Source organism: Peromyscus californicus, unplaced genomic scaffold, assembly GCF_007827085.1.
Source record: "Peromyscus californicus insignis strain IS unplaced genomic scaffold, ASM782708v3 Scaffold_13__1_contigs__length_99412109, whole genome shotgun sequence".
NCBI lineage: Eukaryota > Metazoa > Chordata > Mammalia > Rodentia > Cricetidae > Peromyscus > Peromyscus californicus.
The window spans coordinates 33,313,579-33,331,638 of record NW_026294424.1 but is presented as its reverse complement, the minus strand read 5'-3'; the positions used below and the strand labels follow the sequence as shown (position 1 = coordinate 33,331,638).

At 40.4% G+C, this 18,060-nt stretch overlaps 1 protein-coding gene and 1 long non-coding RNA gene across 2 annotated transcripts; one reads left to right on the top strand and one right to left on the bottom strand.

Moving 5' to 3' along the window:
- Positions 1-1,065: 1,065 nt before the first annotated feature.
- On the bottom strand, positions 1,066-8,171 carry LOC128108358 (uncharacterized). Its single transcript, XR_008217449.1, has 2 exons — positions 2,999-8,171; positions 1,066-2,224 (listed from the first exon to the last, which is right to left on the bottom strand). It is a non-coding gene; the product is annotated as an uncharacterized LOC128108358 (long non-coding RNA).
- Positions 8,172-8,238: 67 nt separating this feature from the next.
- LOC128108357 (spermatogenesis-associated protein 31E1-like) lies at positions 8,239-17,014 on the top strand. Its single transcript, XM_052734799.1, has one exon. It carries the CDS (start codon positions 9,777-9,779, stop codon positions 13,302-13,304), a length of 3,528 nt encoding a protein of 1,175 aa, XP_052590759.1. The 5' UTR covers positions 8,239-9,776; the 3' UTR covers positions 13,305-17,014.
- Positions 17,015-18,060: the final 1,046 nt, after the last annotated feature.

The following is an 18,060-nucleotide window of genomic DNA, read 5'->3' as shown; positions in this document are numbered from 1 at the left end:
AGTGGTTAGAGACCATGCTTCTTCTGCTTCATGGGATCACACCCAAGAGATGGGAAGAGTGAAGAGTTACATTACAGTGAATAGTCAGAGCAGAAAATTACATTTACAATAAATCTAAGTCTTTAGGATTGAGTGCTTCTGGGCCTCTGGTGAGTGTGATACATAATGATGGGAGGGAGCGTGGAGGAGGAAAATGTGCTCCCCACATGACTGGGAAAAAAAGAAAAAAGACAAAAGCAAAAGCAAAGAAGGGATCAGCATCACCCTTGAGGGGAAGTCATCTTGTTGAGAGTCTGACTTGAATAGCACCATGAGCCAGGGACTATCCTTTAACACTTGAACCTTTGGGGTATGCTTGACCAGAACACCGCTTTAGGACATAGGACTCTCAGAATGAAATTAGGTCTTCATGGTTTTAAACACAAACAAACAACAAGTTTGTATGTTCCCAGTGAGCTTTAACTTTAAATGTAGGTGTAGATACTGTCTCCAGACTGGTTTACTCTAGGATGACTGTGCAGAAGTTCTTCACTCTTGTTCTCTCTTGTAGTCATGCTGGAGGGATACCTTTGGCAAATATAGAAAACTCAACCACATACATGTGACGTCATGTTGGGGCAAAATTGCTTAAGCATGTGAGAATGAGAATAAGGGCATCAGGATGTGGAATCTGTGCTTCAATCATATGTGAAGGAAAAACCAGGATTCTACTTAGTTGGATTTTCATACAACTGAATTTGTTAATTTACAATATCTTATTCTAGGTATGCAATATATAACACCCAATGTTATACAGATAGCATATGCCTCTTGTTTTCCTAGGAAGCAGCGTTGTCTAGTAATTAAGGAGTATGTGATCACAAATTTCTCAGAAGCTCTGTAGTTTCTTTTAGAAAGAGGACCAGGCTTCACATTGCAATCTCTAAGGAACTCAGGATCTTGCTCAGGGAAACTCTTCCACCAAATGCAATTGAAAGAGTCAGAGCACCATCCATAGTGTGGGGGCACTAGCTTTGCAAGATGAATTGCTAAATGGTCTTATTAATAAAAACCTGGAGCCAGATATTGGGGTGAAAACTGAGAGACCAGAAAGGCAGAAAGAAGCCAGCCATATTCTTAGCACTTGGGAATCCTCAGCCAGAGAGATCTACTTCCTATATACCTTTCTGTTCTGCATCTCACTTCCTCTCTCAGCCCAGCTACATCAATTCCTGTCTTTCCGTACAGACCTCCAGACCTCTATGGTTAGTGCTGGCATTAAAGGTGTGTGTCACCATGCCTAGCTCTGTTCCCAGTGCGGCCTTGAACTCACAGAGATCCAAATGGATCTCTGCCTCCTGAATGCTAGGATTAAAGGTGTGTGCTACCATTGCCTGATTTCTATGTTTACTATAGTGGCTGGCTTTTTCCTCTGATTCTCAGATAAGCTTTATTAGGGTGCACAATACATTGGAGGACACAATATATCACTACATTTCCCCTTTTTGTCTAAAATTAAAAGTTAAAAAATTATAACTGATATAAGAAAAACTATACACAATAAGTACAATAACTATATACAATATATACAAGAAATAAATACATCAACAATGTCTAGTTCACTTTCATTTGACAAATTCAGAGCAAATATTCCATTATCTATCCTATTTTTGTGAATTCAAAGGATTGTATCTAATTTATCTTCTAATTTGCATAACCAAAACGATCTTTTGAAGTCTTTCAAACTTAAACACTTTACACCTCTTTAGTGAGTTTCTTTTCTGAATTTCTTAACAAGGAAAACTATAACTGTCTAATCTTCAATTTCTTAGAGACCTGAGAAGGAAATAATATTACCTGAGTAAGGAGGGAGTGCAAACATGTGACTTCCAAAAAATTTGAGTTATGACAGAAATAGCCGGCTGCCTGGACAGTCCCCTGAGGTTTCTCTGCAACGTTGGAGCATCATCTTCGGCCTACAGGCTTAGCATATCTGACAGACTCATCTGTGAAGCAGGAGTTTCTAAAGAGCCTTCTTATCTTGTTTTGGCAAGGATCAGCAGTCCTTTGTTTTGTGTCCTGCTTGTCCATTTTGGACAGTATACTGTCAGCAGTCCATTTGAAGCTACTTTCTTGCCCAGTGGCTAACTTTTGCCACAATGAAAGTAAACTCCATATGGTATTTCTTCAGTGCCCATTGTCTTCTCTGAAGCAGATTGGTGCTGCCAGGAGCAGACATGTCTCACTGTCATAAAAGCTACCAAGTGAGTTCCAGGAGAGGTGCAAAGCTACACAGAGAAACCCTGTCTCGAAAAACCAAAAAAAAAAAAAAAAAAAAAGAAAAAAATCTATGTTATTAAAACAGCTTAAATGCCATATTCTGAAGATCTCCAAAGTGTCTGAAGATGACCTGTCCATCTAAAATATATCTCTACTTGACCTTGAAAACACACCTAATATGACTACAAATTTGATTGTTATGACTAACTGCTAACTTACATTTTCTTTTTATCCTAAATAGTTGGTAATAACTTTCAAGGATTAGCAAATTGCATTACATTGTTAAATGAACTGTATAGGTACAATACCTTGAACAAGATTAGAAATATATGAACAATATATCTAACAAAATCAATCTCAAATTTGTATCAGTATACAAAATTTGTATACGATATACAAAAATCCAATCCAATATAAAATATTTAAAAGTATTATTTGCCTTCTAAAATTAGATTCAATAATCTACCTTTTTATCTTATCACATCCATATTCTCTCTTTTTTATTTTCAGAGTAGATTCAATAATCTACCCTTTATTTTTTCATTTCTATATCATTTTTTTCCCAGAGTAGATGCAATAATCTACTTCTTATATATATATTTTTTTTTTCAAACAAGAACCTTAAATCTAATCTCCTTTGTTTAGCCTTTTTCTGGCCATTAACAATAACAACTTGTAACCATCCATCCTAAACAATGACAGTTATCCAAAATTCATTGAAAAACCAAAAGCCACTCACCCCACCTTTTGGGAATGTGGGCCTTGTGTTCTTAAAATTACTTCCTACTGTATGGGGCCAAAGGCATCTTTAGGGGATCCTGAAAAGAATTTTTGAGATAATTGTCAAGTCCTGGGAGAGGTAGCTGTATCATTTGTTGTCCAGTCTCTGCACAATACAAAAATGCAGGGCTTGCCTCAAGTCCTTGCTCCAGTAGTTTGTGAGGCTGAGTCATCTCAGCTAGCCATCTCCAAATTGTCCTGAGCAGTTTATAGTCCAAAGCTGATCTTTGGGTAGTATTTGTCAGCTTAATGGTATTATCATCATCCTGATGGAATCATCGTTGTGGGGCCCCATTATCTTTTTATAGACTTCAAATTTGCTGTTAGGCATGGTCATGATTCCCTGCATAAAACTGATAGAGACTCAAACATGAAAACATCTACAGACAACTAGATGAAGCCTTTTTTCTAGAATTAGTTAGTACTCTACATGACCACCAATATCATGACAAAAGTTAAAATATATATATTAATCTTATAAGTTTTGATATAAAATTCATACCTTAAGAAAGTTTTAAAGAATCAAAATAGAACCAAACAATTATAAGATTAGTGGCAACAGAATAATGCCTTAATTTTTTGGTTCTATTTTTTTGCTTGTTAAAATTGTATAATTTCCTCCTAAGTACTGTGCAGGTTTTGCTATCTACTGCATAAGCAACCCTTTCTGACTTCCCCACAGGGTATCCCCAAGACTGCTCAGAGTACAGTTATGTCAGGTGAAATCAATTAGTGCTAATTAGCAGACATTCATTTTTTTAACCCACCTGATCAAATGAGATGAGTTGTTTAAAGGTATGAGAACTGTGGTGAGGAGCCCTTTGTCAGAGTTCTGGAGAGTAGTAATCTAATTAGTGAGCCTGCTTTGGCTGCCACAGTTAGAGAAGACCCAACCTTTCCTTGGTGATAATTTTCCACCTTATTATTTCACAGAACTCATTCTCATCTGGTTCCATTAACTGTATGCTTACTTTGTTGTGTCTGATTCTGTTTAAGGTTTTATCGTTTGCTAGGTGAAGGGGTCAAGTGATTTTGGCCTGTTAGTTTTTTTCCCCCACTGGGTAAAGAGGATGGAAGAGGGAGTTCAGAAAGATGTCTGAAATTGGAGAGCAGGGAGATATTTGGCTCTAGGAAATGTCACTTAAAGTGCCACTGCATCAGGCTCTAGATGAGCTCCTAAGTCTCTACTGTGAGCTAATGCAAACATGTGAGATTCTGAATGAATTCTGTTTTTTTTCTGAGATGCAGATATTTAATGATGAAGTTTATTAATTGGTTGATTTAATACACTAAATAGAAATTTTATGTCAAAAATTCAAAGGTCTGGCCGGGCAGTGGTGGCGCACGCCTTTAATCCCAGCACTCGAGAGGCAGAGCCAGGTGGATCTCTGTGAGTTCGAGGCCAGCCTGGTCTCCAAAGCGAGTTCCAAGAAAGGCGCAAAGCTACACAGAGAAACCTTGTCTCGAAAATCAAAAAAAAAAAAAAAATTTCAAAGATCAATCACATTTTCTGTTAAATAAAGAGAATAGTAAAGCTTTAAAAATTTTAAATGAAACCATTTTTGTACTAATGTTGGGTCTGGGCTCTTGGATCTCTCAGAGAGAACATCTTTTATCTGTTCATTGGAAAAAGTAAGAATTTATGCAAATGAGGACAAATTCTTGAATAATTTACCCATTCTTTTTACTTTTCCACATGATATATCCATCCTAACAGCTTGGAAAAACCATATTTTTTTTATATAACTACATGTACAAAAATATCTGAGGAATCAAGAATACCCTGAAGTTCATCCATCAACTGCACCATGAGTACCCTGGTTGTAGGTGAGTAAGGACTCTCAGAGTGGACAGTAGCTACTGTGTTTATTTGCTTCAGTTCAGGGTGACCAGCAGATGTATATTAGCTGTGGGATTCATTCATTTCATTCTTCCCCAGCTCTGCATATTGGTAATATCTACCAGCACCTTTTCTCCTCTACTAAAAATCTGTTTAAGGGTCTCTTGGACATCCTATGGCTGCTATAATGATCATTTATGGCTCCAACTAATTCACTCCTAATTTTTCCCTTTCTAACTATTTTGCAACACAGATGCCAACTGTAGATTAGAATTTCTTGAGGTCTAAGCCCCTGGTATCAGCTAATATTCATATGGTTCTTATTTGATAAATAAAAGATTTTTTTGGTTCATAGAGATTTAGGAGTACCTTATTCAGAACCATTGGTGAAATGCTTGCAAGACTGTTTGTTTATGGGGCAGCTTACTGCTCTCTTAATTGGATTTGAGACCTTCTCCACAGGAGGGACTCATGCCTGATTCCATAAACAGTAAAAACCTTTTGTTAAGGATATTATAGGCTATAGGGAGAACCTATTGATATTGTTTTCTAAACAGTCATGTTATCAAACTACTTTCTAAATCTCCATGTTTTGTCTATGCATTTGTGTTACTCTCTACTTTAGTTAGATAAGGTTCTTATTTAGGTGGATAGTAGTAACTTATGTAGAGATTTGTGACTATTCAAAGTGCTGAGAATACACAACTGTGAATGTACAACTATAGATGTGTTATGCTTATCAACTAATTTTTGCCACATCTCCCAAGGCTCAATGACTGTCATTGGAAGAGGGGCTGGACAGAATGTAAGAGCTGAAAGATGGGGTGAAGAACTATGAAATGCTGTCTTCTAGATATGACATGGCTGATGCACATATGACTCCACAGCAGTTGTGGTGACCTACACAAGACCTGCACAGGATAAAGCCAGTTAAAAATTGCAGCATGATGTTGGAGGGGCTCATGTGGCTCCAGTCAGGAGCTGAGAAACTATTGGCAGTTGATGTCTATACTGGCAGAAACAAAGTCACTTGTGTGATGACAATACCTCAGTGGATGACCCTACACTTGTGTACTCATGGACAGCACTAATTGGATCCAGTGAGTCAAAATTAAATGAGTAAAAAGTATAGAAAAGAGGACATAAAGTTAAGAGGGAGATAGATGTGTTGGGAGGGTACTCCTGGGGATTGGAGGGTGGATGATGATCAAGATACATTGTATACTTATGCAAAAATTTCAAAGAATAAATAACAATTATTATTTTTAAAGAAATCAGAAAAGACAGAAGACATAAAAACAGCAGGAAGATAATGTTATCAAAAAAGCTTCATATCTTTCACTTTAACTATATCAATAATCAGATTAAACATCAACAATCCAAATATACCAATTTAGAAGCAGTTATAAGAGTATATAAAACAAACAAAAAAGTCACTTATATTTTATCTATAGAAAACACACTATAAATATAATGGCTTAAAATAAACCAAATGTAGATGGCTAGGGAAAGCTATAACTAATAAGAGAAAAAGAGTACAGGTATATTGGTTTCAGTCAGAATAGATAACAGAGCAAGAAAAATAATTAGGGATATATACTTTGCATAGTTACAAAAGACTTAATTCTCATCAAAGACATAGGAACCTGTCTGATGATGGATCATCAAAATACAGCAGGAAAAAGTGACAGGAGTTCTTGGAGAAACTAGTGAATCCACTGTTACAGTTGTAGACTTAGCACCCCCATCTTTGTAGTTGGCAAAGCCAAAGGCAGACAACCAGAAAGGACGAAGTTAAACTAAATGGAAACATCAACCAGTGGGATCTGATTGATACTTAACTAACAAAATACACATTTTTCTCAAGCTTGCCTTGGGCATTTACCTTGCATGACTATATTATGAGCCAGAAAACATTCCTAAACTAATGTAAAAGATGAGAAATCATACAAAATGTACTCACAGACTCTAGAAGTACAAAGCTAGACAAGACTACTAAAAGGATAAATTAGTAAAATCTCTAAATCCCGGAAGAGTATATTTCTAAATAAATTTGGTTAAAAGAGGAATTTTCACAAGAAACTAAGGAATGTTTTGAACTCAATGTGAATGGAAGTAAACTGTCCTTCCCACAAGACGTCCTGTCAGGTAATGGTCAAAATGACATGGAAATAACTAACATAACTTCTCACTCCTATGAGGCTAGCATAGCCTTCATATCCAAACCAACAAAAAACATTGCAAGAAAGAAATGCTGTAGCTCAGTATCTCTTACAAATATAAGTGTAAAAGTCTTTGAAAAAGTACTAATATATTGAATGCAGTACTGTGTATAATGAAATGTATATTATGATCACATGGAATTTTTCCATCCATGCAACTCTGATTCATAGTTTGAAAATCAATGATTGTCATACCTCATATCAATAGCCCAGGAAAGAAAAACTGTATTGATTTATTAGTATTCATTTTGTGTGTGTGTGTGTGACAGAGAGAGAGAGAGAGAGAGAGAGAGAGAGAGAGAGAGAGAGAGAGAGATGGGGTCAGAGTGTGGAGGTCAGAGACAAATTTGTGGAGAGTTCTCTCCTTGAGTTTTACACAGGTTTCAGAGGTTGAACTCCAGCTCCTCAGTCAGTACATTCACCTGCTGAGCCAACTTGCTAGGCATGAAAAACAATATTTTCAGATAGGTAAATCCCGAGAAGTACATTTCATAAAGTCTAGTACCCATTCATAGAAAAATACAAAAACTAAGCTCTGAGAAAAGTGGAATCCAGGGGATGAGTCTTAACAAGGAGCAGTTACAAATATCTTGAAAGAAATGTCTTACTTATGTGGAGAAACTGTATGATTCTTTCCTAAGTTTGAGAGTGATGCTGCATGCTGTCACAACTCCTACTCAACACCATGCTGGATCTTATTTAATACAATCAGAGAGGGAAGGGCAGAAAAAGGTAAACTGATTGGTGAATAAGAAATAAAACTGATTTGTGAATGATTGAATTTGGGACTTAAAAGTAAGTAAGTTAATTTTAAAAATAAAGTTTGATTACAGTGAAATTTCCAGTTTCAAAATATTAACAAACTTATACTCATTTAAAAATATTTTGAAAAGTTCATATATATGTGTAGTACATTTGATCATATTCATCCTCTGTTTCCCTCTCTTTCTCCCTCTCACTTGCTCTGAATTGCTTCATCTTCCCAACATGTCCTCCTCCTTTCATGTCTGGGCACAACCTTGTTGAAAAACACATACTCATTTTTATTCATTTCTTCTCTCTCTTTTACATCCCAGCCTCAGTTTCCCCTCCCTCCTCTCCTCCTAGCCTCCCCCCCACTGTTTGCTGCCCCCCCCATCGACTTCTCCATTTCTATTCAGAAAACAGGGGGCCTCCCATGGATGTCGACAAACATAATATGGCATATCAAGTTGCAGTAAGACTAAGCACCTTGCCTTGTACTAAGACTGTACATGGCAACCCAATATGAGGAGTAGGGTCCAAAAAGCCAGTAAGGGAGTCAGAGACAGTCACTGCTCCCACTGTCAGGAGTCCCACAAGAAGACCAAGGTATACAACTGTCACATATATGCAGAGGGCCTACATCAGTCCCATGCAGGTTCCCTGGTTGTTGGTTCAGTCTCTATGAGTTCCTATGAGACCAGGTTAGTTGATTCTGTAGGTTTTCTTGTGCTGTCCTTGCCCCTCTGGCTCCTACAATCCTTCCTTTCTTCAGCAGGATTCCCCAAGCTCAGACAAATGTTTTTTCCCATTTCTGTCTTTATATGATACTAACATTTCCTTCCAAAATTTATAGAAGCTACTTTTGACTATTTCCTCAAAAATCATTAGGATGCTACTTGGTATGTATATAAGTGTGTGTGTGTGTGTGTGTGTGTGTGTGTGTGTGTGTGTGTGTGTGTGTGTATTTATACATGTACATTCAATTTCCTTTAAATAAAGAGAGTGCTGTCTAATTAGTAGAGATGAACATTCAGGAGCACATCCTCTCTATAACTCCTGACACTTGCAAAATGCTTAAAATCTGATAGTCAAACAATTTTGGCATTACTTAAGTGCCAAATTTAGACTGTTAAAATTGAATATAGCAGGAACTAATTTGAATCTCTTTGAATAGGAAAAGGAAGATTTGAGGGGAACACAGAGGAAAACAGCTGAACCACAGGAAGGGGAGTAAATGCATAATTGAAAGGCTCTGCATTCCATGATCACTGTCCTGTGAGTCCCACGTGATTCTTTGGCTCTGTAGACTTCCTGTTTATTTTCAGCTTATGTGTGGGATCAGTGATGGTTTTTTTTTTTTTTCCTGGAAATACTGGGCAGAGATGAAATAGTTCTTCCATGAGTCTTGGCTATTAGACAGAATAGAAATGCCCACTACACACAAGAATAATGCCCACCCCCCTCACCAAGAAAACAGCCCCCTGTAACACCAGTGACCACCGGAGTCATAAGCCCACCTTGCACCAATTGGGAACAGACAGAAGACATCCCAAGAGAGACAATCCCTGAGACACAAGTCAAGTTCCACAGAGAAGCTCAATGTGTCGAAAACTCTGAACCTGATGGAGTCAAGCAGACTTCTTCCAGGAGACAGAAATTCTGGGGCTCAGGGGAAGAGAACAAAGCAAAGAGGAAGATCTATCTCTGACTGCTTCAGCAGGAGCACTTGGAAGGAGGGAACAGGGACCCCAGGAGACAGGAGGGTTTGCTGGGCTGAAGACTTGGGAGGGGCTGTGGCTCCCTCCATCCTGCCACAAGCCCTTTGTGATGAGGAGGCCACAGCTGTGTGATGTGGGCCTGAGCCCTCCTGACAAGCCTCAGGCTGTACCCTTAGGACTCAGTGGCTTGAAAGCTACAGTGTGATTCAGAAGATGGAAAGTTCTCTCCTTTGGCTGAAAAGCCTTTGTGACTCCTGGATGAGCCTCAGCTGCATTTTCGTAGAAACGGATGTGATCTTTGGTGTTATGTGTGGAGTGGGGTTCTTCTTCCTACTGACACCCTTCCTGAAGACGTACCCAGTGTCACCACCACCTGGGAGTAGAAAGAATACCCCAAAGGTGAGGAGGAGGAGGAGGAGGCAGATCAAGACCAGGGAGAAAAATGCTTCTGTAAAAGGTTGCAGAGATGGCAGAAAGAATGTGGAAGATACTCAGAATGCTTCACAACCTGTGGAAATCCCCATCAATAATCCTTTACTGGACTCCACACCACATGCCTTTTGGAACTCTTATAAGAAACTATATCAGCTTCCCCTCTCTCAGCTGCTGTCTTATCTCAAGATCTTGGAGGATCTTATGCAGAGGAAATTTAGCCAGACTTTCTGGAGCATGTCCTCTGTGCTCTCTGAGTCAGTGGTGGCTACTGCCTGGGTCTCCAGGAGATCTTCCTTTGCAGCAACCAAAACTTCACCATTCTGTAATACACATGGCCCTTCCCCAGCTCTACCTCTGGGCCAAGGACCTCCACAGATTTCTCAGGCCCAGCCATTGCCCGACCAGTTTGTGACATCAAGCCTGGCAGATGTAACAGAGGTCCAGACACTAGATGACCTCCCAAGCTCTATACCAAACCAAGCACTTTCTGTATTCATAAGTAGGGTCTATGGAACAACACGTCGTGACACTGGGATGAAAGTATTGGCATCCCCCCCGACTGAAAACCGGTCCTGGCAGCAAGATCTGGAGTGGAAAGACACCATAGGCTCCAATGTCCAAAAACATCAAGCAGCCATTAGCCAGCCCACTTACAACTTGCCCAGGGACATCCCACCCGCTGAAGCTATCGGATCGGCCTCCATCCCTCCTGAGCGTTGTCAGTTCCTCCAGCACCGTGAGGAGCCACTGAGTGAATACAGCATGTCGAAGGTGAGAGAACAAGGCCCCCCCTTCAGGTTCCTCCCATCCCGGGAACTGACACAGCTGCAGGGACATTTACCAGCAAACAATCATTGCCAGTCCAAGAACAAACCTGAACTCCCGCAGCCTGCCCAGCCCTCCATCCTCGACTCCAAAAGCTGCAAGTTGAGTCAGATGATGAGGTCTGTGCCCTTGGGGATGCCCTTAAAGAAGGGTCCAGCAAAATGTAACGTACATGACCCCATCAAGAAGGGCCCCAGTTTTAGGGCCAAAGACTTGCCTTGCACTTCAAGCAGCACTCCTGGGCAGGGTCTGGGACCCAGAAACCCTGCAATGAGGACAGATCATCTGTCCCACGTGAACACCACCCAGGACCTTTCCTTCCTTGACCTAAAAACTCAAAGGAAGCTGGACTCAAACATCAAACAGCTTCGTGTGAAACACAGATGGAAATCTTATCTACAGACTCTTGTGTCAAGTGATCTCACCCAACCAGGGGTTCCAGCCTCATTCCTTCCCCAGCCTGTGTATCCCACCTCACCCTCCTCTGTTTCTAAGTCAGAGGACTGTCTGAAGACTGCCACGATCCTGGAAAAATTGCATCACCAAGATCCAGGAGGGACAAGGATAGAAACTGTATCAGCTTCCAGGCTGCAGGGTCCTCTGTTTGCGCAGTCACCTTCAGAGGTTCAGGAGATGCAAAGAGCCACTCTACCAGCTGCCAGCCAAGGGCCCCTCAAGGCCCATCCAGTTACATGGAAGAGCAACCTAATCACTGGAGCCAAAGCTTACTGTCTCCTGGCAAAAACTCAGAAGAGCAGGATCATCCGAGGGATTGGAAGAGGCAGCCTGCAACCAAGGACCAGTCCAAGAATTGTCAGGCATGAATCATGGACGATGTTTGAGAATGTGGCCACAAGACATCCCTATTGGAGTGGTACACTGGTTGATCCTGAAGAAAGGACCCCATCTTCAGTGGCCAAGCAGATCAACAGAATTTTGGAGGTGATAAAAGAGACACCTTCAGCATGGAAAGTGACCCTTGGGTCCAGCAAGATTCTCAATGGCCAAAACATCAATTTCAATCTCAGAGATTTTGAATCTGTAGAGGCCAATAGAAACCCAGGCCATTTTCAAACATGTCCACAGCATTCAAGTGGCCCAGCTCTAAAACCACAGGTGCTTGGAGAGGTTGACTTCAAATCAAACGAGCAGCCACAGTCATGGCCTGCTGGGCTCCTTCCAGACCGTCAAAGTGCTGTGTGCTCCACTACAGTCAGCTTGCCTACACAGCACTCAGTTCCCAGATTCCAGAATAGATCCAAAAATCCCAAGACTTCTCAGGGCCTAGATGATGTATTCAAGAGGAGAAATCACCACAAAAAGACTCAGAAGCTCAGTGTCCCTAAGGATAAGATTCAAGCAAGTAATCACAAAATATTTCCTCCCAGTGAAGAGAGGAAGGATTGTATGAGATCCAGAGTCAAAAGCCAGGAAGAAAATCTTGGGAGAATGGGGCTCTCCCAAGCCCGTGGCCACAATAGCTCTACCCAACCCAAGGATACAGTCATTACTGAGAGTCAGCCCTCCCCTGATATGCTGGAAAACAAACAAGCTCCTGAAAGAAGCTTTCTGAAGAAAATGGTAAGGAATATTCTACAATATCTCAACCTCAGTGCCAAAGACAAGGAGCAGGGGGATTCTCTGAAGAGTGAAAGCCACCCATCATCTACTAAACAGACTCAGGAGGTAGTCACAAAAGACAAACTCATCTACAGTTTGGCAGCCAGAGTTCAATCTCTCATGAAAGTTATGATACAGGTCGTGATGGACAGGCTGGACCTTGATATAGAGGACCCATCAAAGGCACAATGGTGTGAAGTGGAATCACTGACATCCCAACCGAGTGTCTCTTCCCACTCTTCTGAGGGTCTCCATGACACAAAGAAAAGCATAACAGTGAGAAGAATGAGCTTTGGTCCCCACACAAGTTCCAAAGGACACAACCATCCACTCAGATACAGGGGAATTGGAGACAAACAACAGTTGAGTGTTGATGCCCAGAAAGCCTATGATCAACATCAGAACAGAGTGAAGAGAGGAATGGACTTCAACCAACTCCCCACCCTCAAGGGGAAGAGCCATCCATTCCTGTACAGGAGAACTGGAGACAAGCAGCAGTCAGGTACAGCTAGCAAAACAGCCTGTGACCCAGATCAAATTAAAGTGAAGAGTGGAATGGGCTATTGTCTACATAACAACTCCAAGGGGCACAACCACCCATTCTTATACAGAGAAATTGGAAACAAACAACAGTCCAACTTTGTCCATAGAGCCTGTGACCCACCTAAAAGTACAAAGAAAGTAATAGACTATGGTCATCTCAACAGCCTCAAGGAGAACAATCATCCAGTCATGTTCAGGGGAACTGGAGACACGGAGCAGTCATATGCTGCTGCCCAGACAGCTGGTCACCCCAAATGTACCTTATCAGCACAGGCCAGGGTGCAGGTGTCTCAGGTCACCTTGACCTTTGCTCACTAGTAAGTCTTCCAAAAGCTATCCCATCCCCCAGCCATTGTTTCCCCTCATGCTTTCCTGGTAATAAACGTTGGCTTTTTTCCTGCAAAGAAAAAAAAAAAAAGAATAATGCCCAGCATGCTTATTCATGAGGGAAAATGCAATTAGATGTCACTTCAGAGCCACTAAAAGGACTGAAAGTATAAAAGCTGACAACAAGTAAAGTTGATGTGCACAACAATTGAGGCTTGAGCCCACTGTATGGTGTTGGTTGGAATATAGCACTGCTTTGAAAAACTGGTGAGCGACTTTGGTCTACAGTTTCTTATAAACTTGACTCCAAAACTAGATACTTTTTGAAAAAAAAGTGACTGCAGATGTCTACATGGAGATTTCTCTGAGCACATTTACAGAATCATTTTTTCTTTGGCATAATTGGTACAAACTGTGAACAGTGGATGTTCATTGATGAGGCCCCAGGAAACTGGTTACTTACTTCATGGGTTATTGCTCAGCAGTACAGAGAATGACTACTAACACATGCAGAACATTGACTCATCTAAGAAATGTGCTGAATGAGTGATGCTGGGGATAAAGGAATCCCTATCAGTGCATGATTATGAAACTCTGACAAGCAAAGTTAAGCTTTGATGATAAAAATCATATTGGTGGTTACAAAATCACAGGGCTGATAGAAAAAACACTGAGGACATTTTCCAAAGTGATGAAGTAGTGTTATGTATTGACTGGAGTTTATATGACAGACAATATACTTGTGAAATCCATTAAACTCATACTCATGATCTATGCATTTTATAGTAGGTAAATTAAATTTTGATAAAGATAATAAAATAGCTTATACCATGCTAAATTGCTCATGTTAAAAATGTATAATTAAAAGATAGCAATTTTATGTGTGTAAGTTTATTAATCTAACTGGCCCTCAATGTTAATATGAGATTGACTTGGAGTCTTTTGAAAATAACTGATAATGAGGAGATGAGAAGAAGAGAAAGAAGAAATCAGGGGGAATAATGAAGTTTCTAGGAAGTATGACTTGCAACTTTTTTGAGGCAAGAGGGCATGATACTATCACTTTATTATTGCTGTATGCAAGAATATGTATGTATATATACATATTAATAGATATGTCTTCATCTTGTGTGCACCTTGTAGTTTATTGTGTGTGTGTGTGTGTGTGTGTGTGTGTGTGTGTGTGTGCACATGTGCAGGCTGGCTGTGTTTATTAATGAACTGTTAACACTTGTCTGGGCACCCATGCAGTCATTACATGGTGAAGACACCAGTTTTGCCCTTCTACGTGGAAAGGGTGATTGATCTACAATTGAGCCTGAGCAATGTGTCAGTATCAATTGCTTTTACATGCACCATCATATGCATGGGTATTTTACAGTAGTCTTCTGTGAACCTGGGTCTGATTGTCTCATGTAAAAATTACTATCATTTTGAAAAAAATCATAAAACTTGTCTTCACTCAGAATATAGCCTTTTAGTGCTATATTTTGTGTAGAAGCTGGAATAAATTTACATGAGTTTTGAGCAAATCCTTCTCTGATGGTAAGATAGCCTACTGTTATAATGTGTAGGTAAATGTTGAGAATACGTTGTAGAGATGTGTGGGATTATTGAGAAAATGTAAGTAACAAATAGAGAATTAACTAGAAAATAAATTTGACATGGTTTCATGAGCTGTAGAGAAAACTTGAGAGACTGGATTCTGGGACCATGAAGAAGAGAAAATGTATATCATTTAAGCACAGTTCCATGGCCTTTGCCTGCTGTGGGTCAGTAATGATTCTCATCAGAGCCCTGAGAACAGACCCTAATCATAGGCCATGAAATGACCACTCTGGTTGCTGCTGAGGCGGATCTCTCTCCTTCTAAGATCACCCCCTCTATGGCTGAGTGAGTAGACAATAATACCTGACAGAATAGCCCCATTGGGGTGTCCGCCAAATAGGAGGAGGCCTTGTTCTGACAAGAAAGATATTCTTGTTCTGGGAGAACATTGAATCCTTTATTGCTTTCATGTAAATTTGGATTACAAATCCTGCTGGAATTTCCTAGTGAAAATAGAAATGAAATGCATGTAATGAAATAATGAAAACTCAGAAGGAATGAAACTGAAACCTGTTTTCAAGAAAGCTTATCAATGGGAACAATAGCAATAACAATAGCTGGCAATTGTGTGGGAATTACAGTGAGTCAGAGAATGGTCTAAGCACTTCAGATATGAGAAGGAGCTTAATCAGAAGATCTGCTGAGAATGGGACAAATATTTCCCTCAGTTTATGGAGTACAAAGCTGAGTCACAGAGTTTAAGGAATGTGTCCAAGGCACTGAAGGTGATAAGGTCATGTTGGCCTCAGGCATGCCCAACCTTTTAACACTACAATACTATGTTATCATCTATAAAGTTATGTTTGAGAACTGTGCAGTCAAGTTACAAGAAAGTAGCTAAAGAATTTTATAATGTGTTAAGTAAATTTATAATTGTGTGTAGGACCACATTCACAGCTATGCTCAGCCACATAACAGCAGCCTGCAGCATGCAACCTGCATGACGGCTCTACAATTTCAGCCTACCTCTTTACACCGTCTTTCTGGAATTGGCTGTATTTCCACACATTAACACACCAGCTGAAATATGTATGATTGTACATTTGCACACACAAGGATCTCTGCACATACTGTACATACATATACATGCACATACTTGTAGGATGCAGTACAGAGTTGTTAAAGACCATGAGTACCCACCGTGTGTCTGCTCTGAGTATGATCTTTGTTGGGATTAATGGCTAGGAGGCTACGAGTGCTCCACTTAAACTTCTGTACCCCAGTTTCCCGTATGGAACTGAGTAATTTGTTTTCTTGGAATTATTAAGGCACAGTAGCTGGAGGTAAATTGTCCTTCAATCATCTAGTGTGGTGATATCTGTGTCCCCCAATAAAGTTTATCTGAGGAACAGAGGAAAAAGCCAGCCACTATATTAGACATGGAAGTCAGGCAATGGTAGCACACTCCTTTAATCTGTCTGGATCTCTGTGAGTTCAAGGACACACTGGGAACAGAGCCAGGAGTGGTGGCACAGGCCTTAAATTCCAACACTAGTTAACCATAAAGGTCTGGAGGTCTGTACAGACAGACAGGAAGTGACTGAGCTGGGAAGGAAGAGGAAGTGATGTAGCTGGGCAGAGAGAGGAAATGAGTTAACAGAACAGAAAGGAATATAGGCATGGGTATACAGGACGTAGGTCTCTTTGGAAGCCGAGGGTTGGTAAGGTGAGGTTGGCTTTGGCTTGTCCTATTCCTTTGATCTTTCAGAATTTACGCCAATATCTAGCTCTGGGTTTTTTATTAATAAGACTGTTTAACTATTCGTCTTACAAACTGGTACTCTTAGTATCTTGTTATTATAATAGTTTACTAATGGTGACTATTTTTGCACTGGGTTATTGAGTATTTTTAAGCTTTCCTGTGCAAATCACCTTGCATGTTCCTTTCTCTTTGTACTTCTAGTCTCCTCCTACAGGTCTCCAATTGGGGTCTCAGATCTTACTGTTTGAGGTCCCTCTTGAATTTTCTGTTGTTACTTATTTGTAATTCATTTCTAAAGCCTGAGATCAGCAGGGAAATCTATTCCTTACCACCTTTTCTGAAGGGATGATACATATTTTGCTTTTATTTTCCCCACATGGCCTGCACAACCCAGAATCTGATTGATAAAGATGGAGGCTAGTAGAGGTGTTGTGAGAGCCTATTCAGTCAACCTCCATCTCACAGAACCCTGTGTGTCAATATCCAGCCCCACACTTTCTGGGTTTTTCTGGAATTAGAAATATTTTTAAAGTAATTTTCATGGTGGTGCCACCATGGAGAAGAGAAGAAAAGGAGAACCAGTTAAAAGACTTCTTGTGCTTAACAGTGAATTAGAATTTTCAAAGCATAGAACGGCCCTTATGGCCCTTGACTTTTTGACTTTCCTTTTTTTTTTTTTTGCAAATCTGTAGGACATTTTTCTTGATTAATGATTGATGTGAGAGGGCCCAATCCACTAGGGGCAGAACCACTACTGGGCAAAAGAGTGATCCTGGGTTGTCAATGGAATTGTGTGGAACAGGCCAGAGGGGAGAAAGACAATAAGCAGCATTCATTCCTCCATAGTCTGTGCGTCAGTTCCTGCCCTGACTTCTTGCTAAACTGAGATGTGGAAGTAGAAGTGAAATAAACCCTTTCTTCTCAAGTTGCTTTTTGTCATGGTGCTTTATCATGACTGTAAGAAACCTTCAGAGACAGCTGATCCGAGCTAGATGGAGCTTACTGACTCTGGAATGACAGCTGGGGAATGAACCTTCATGGGACTGAACTAGGCCCTCTCAATGTGACTCACAGTTGTGTGGCTTGGGAGGTTTGTGGGGCCACTGGCAGTGGGACTGGGATTTATCCCTAGTGCATGAGCTGGCTTTTTGGAGCCCATTCCATTTGGAAGGAAGTATAACTTGGTCAGCCTCCATACAGGGGGAAGGGGCTTGGTCCTGCCTCAACTTGATATGTCAGACTTTGTTGACTACCTATGGGAGGCCATACCCTCTCTGAGGAGCAGATGGGGGCACGGGGTGGGAAGAAGGTGGGGGTAAACAGGATGGGGAGAGGAAGGAGGAACTGTGGTTGGTATAAAATAAAAAAATTAATTAAGAAATAAAAATGTAAATAAATAATAAATAAAATTTAAATAAAAGAAGCCCTAACTAAGCC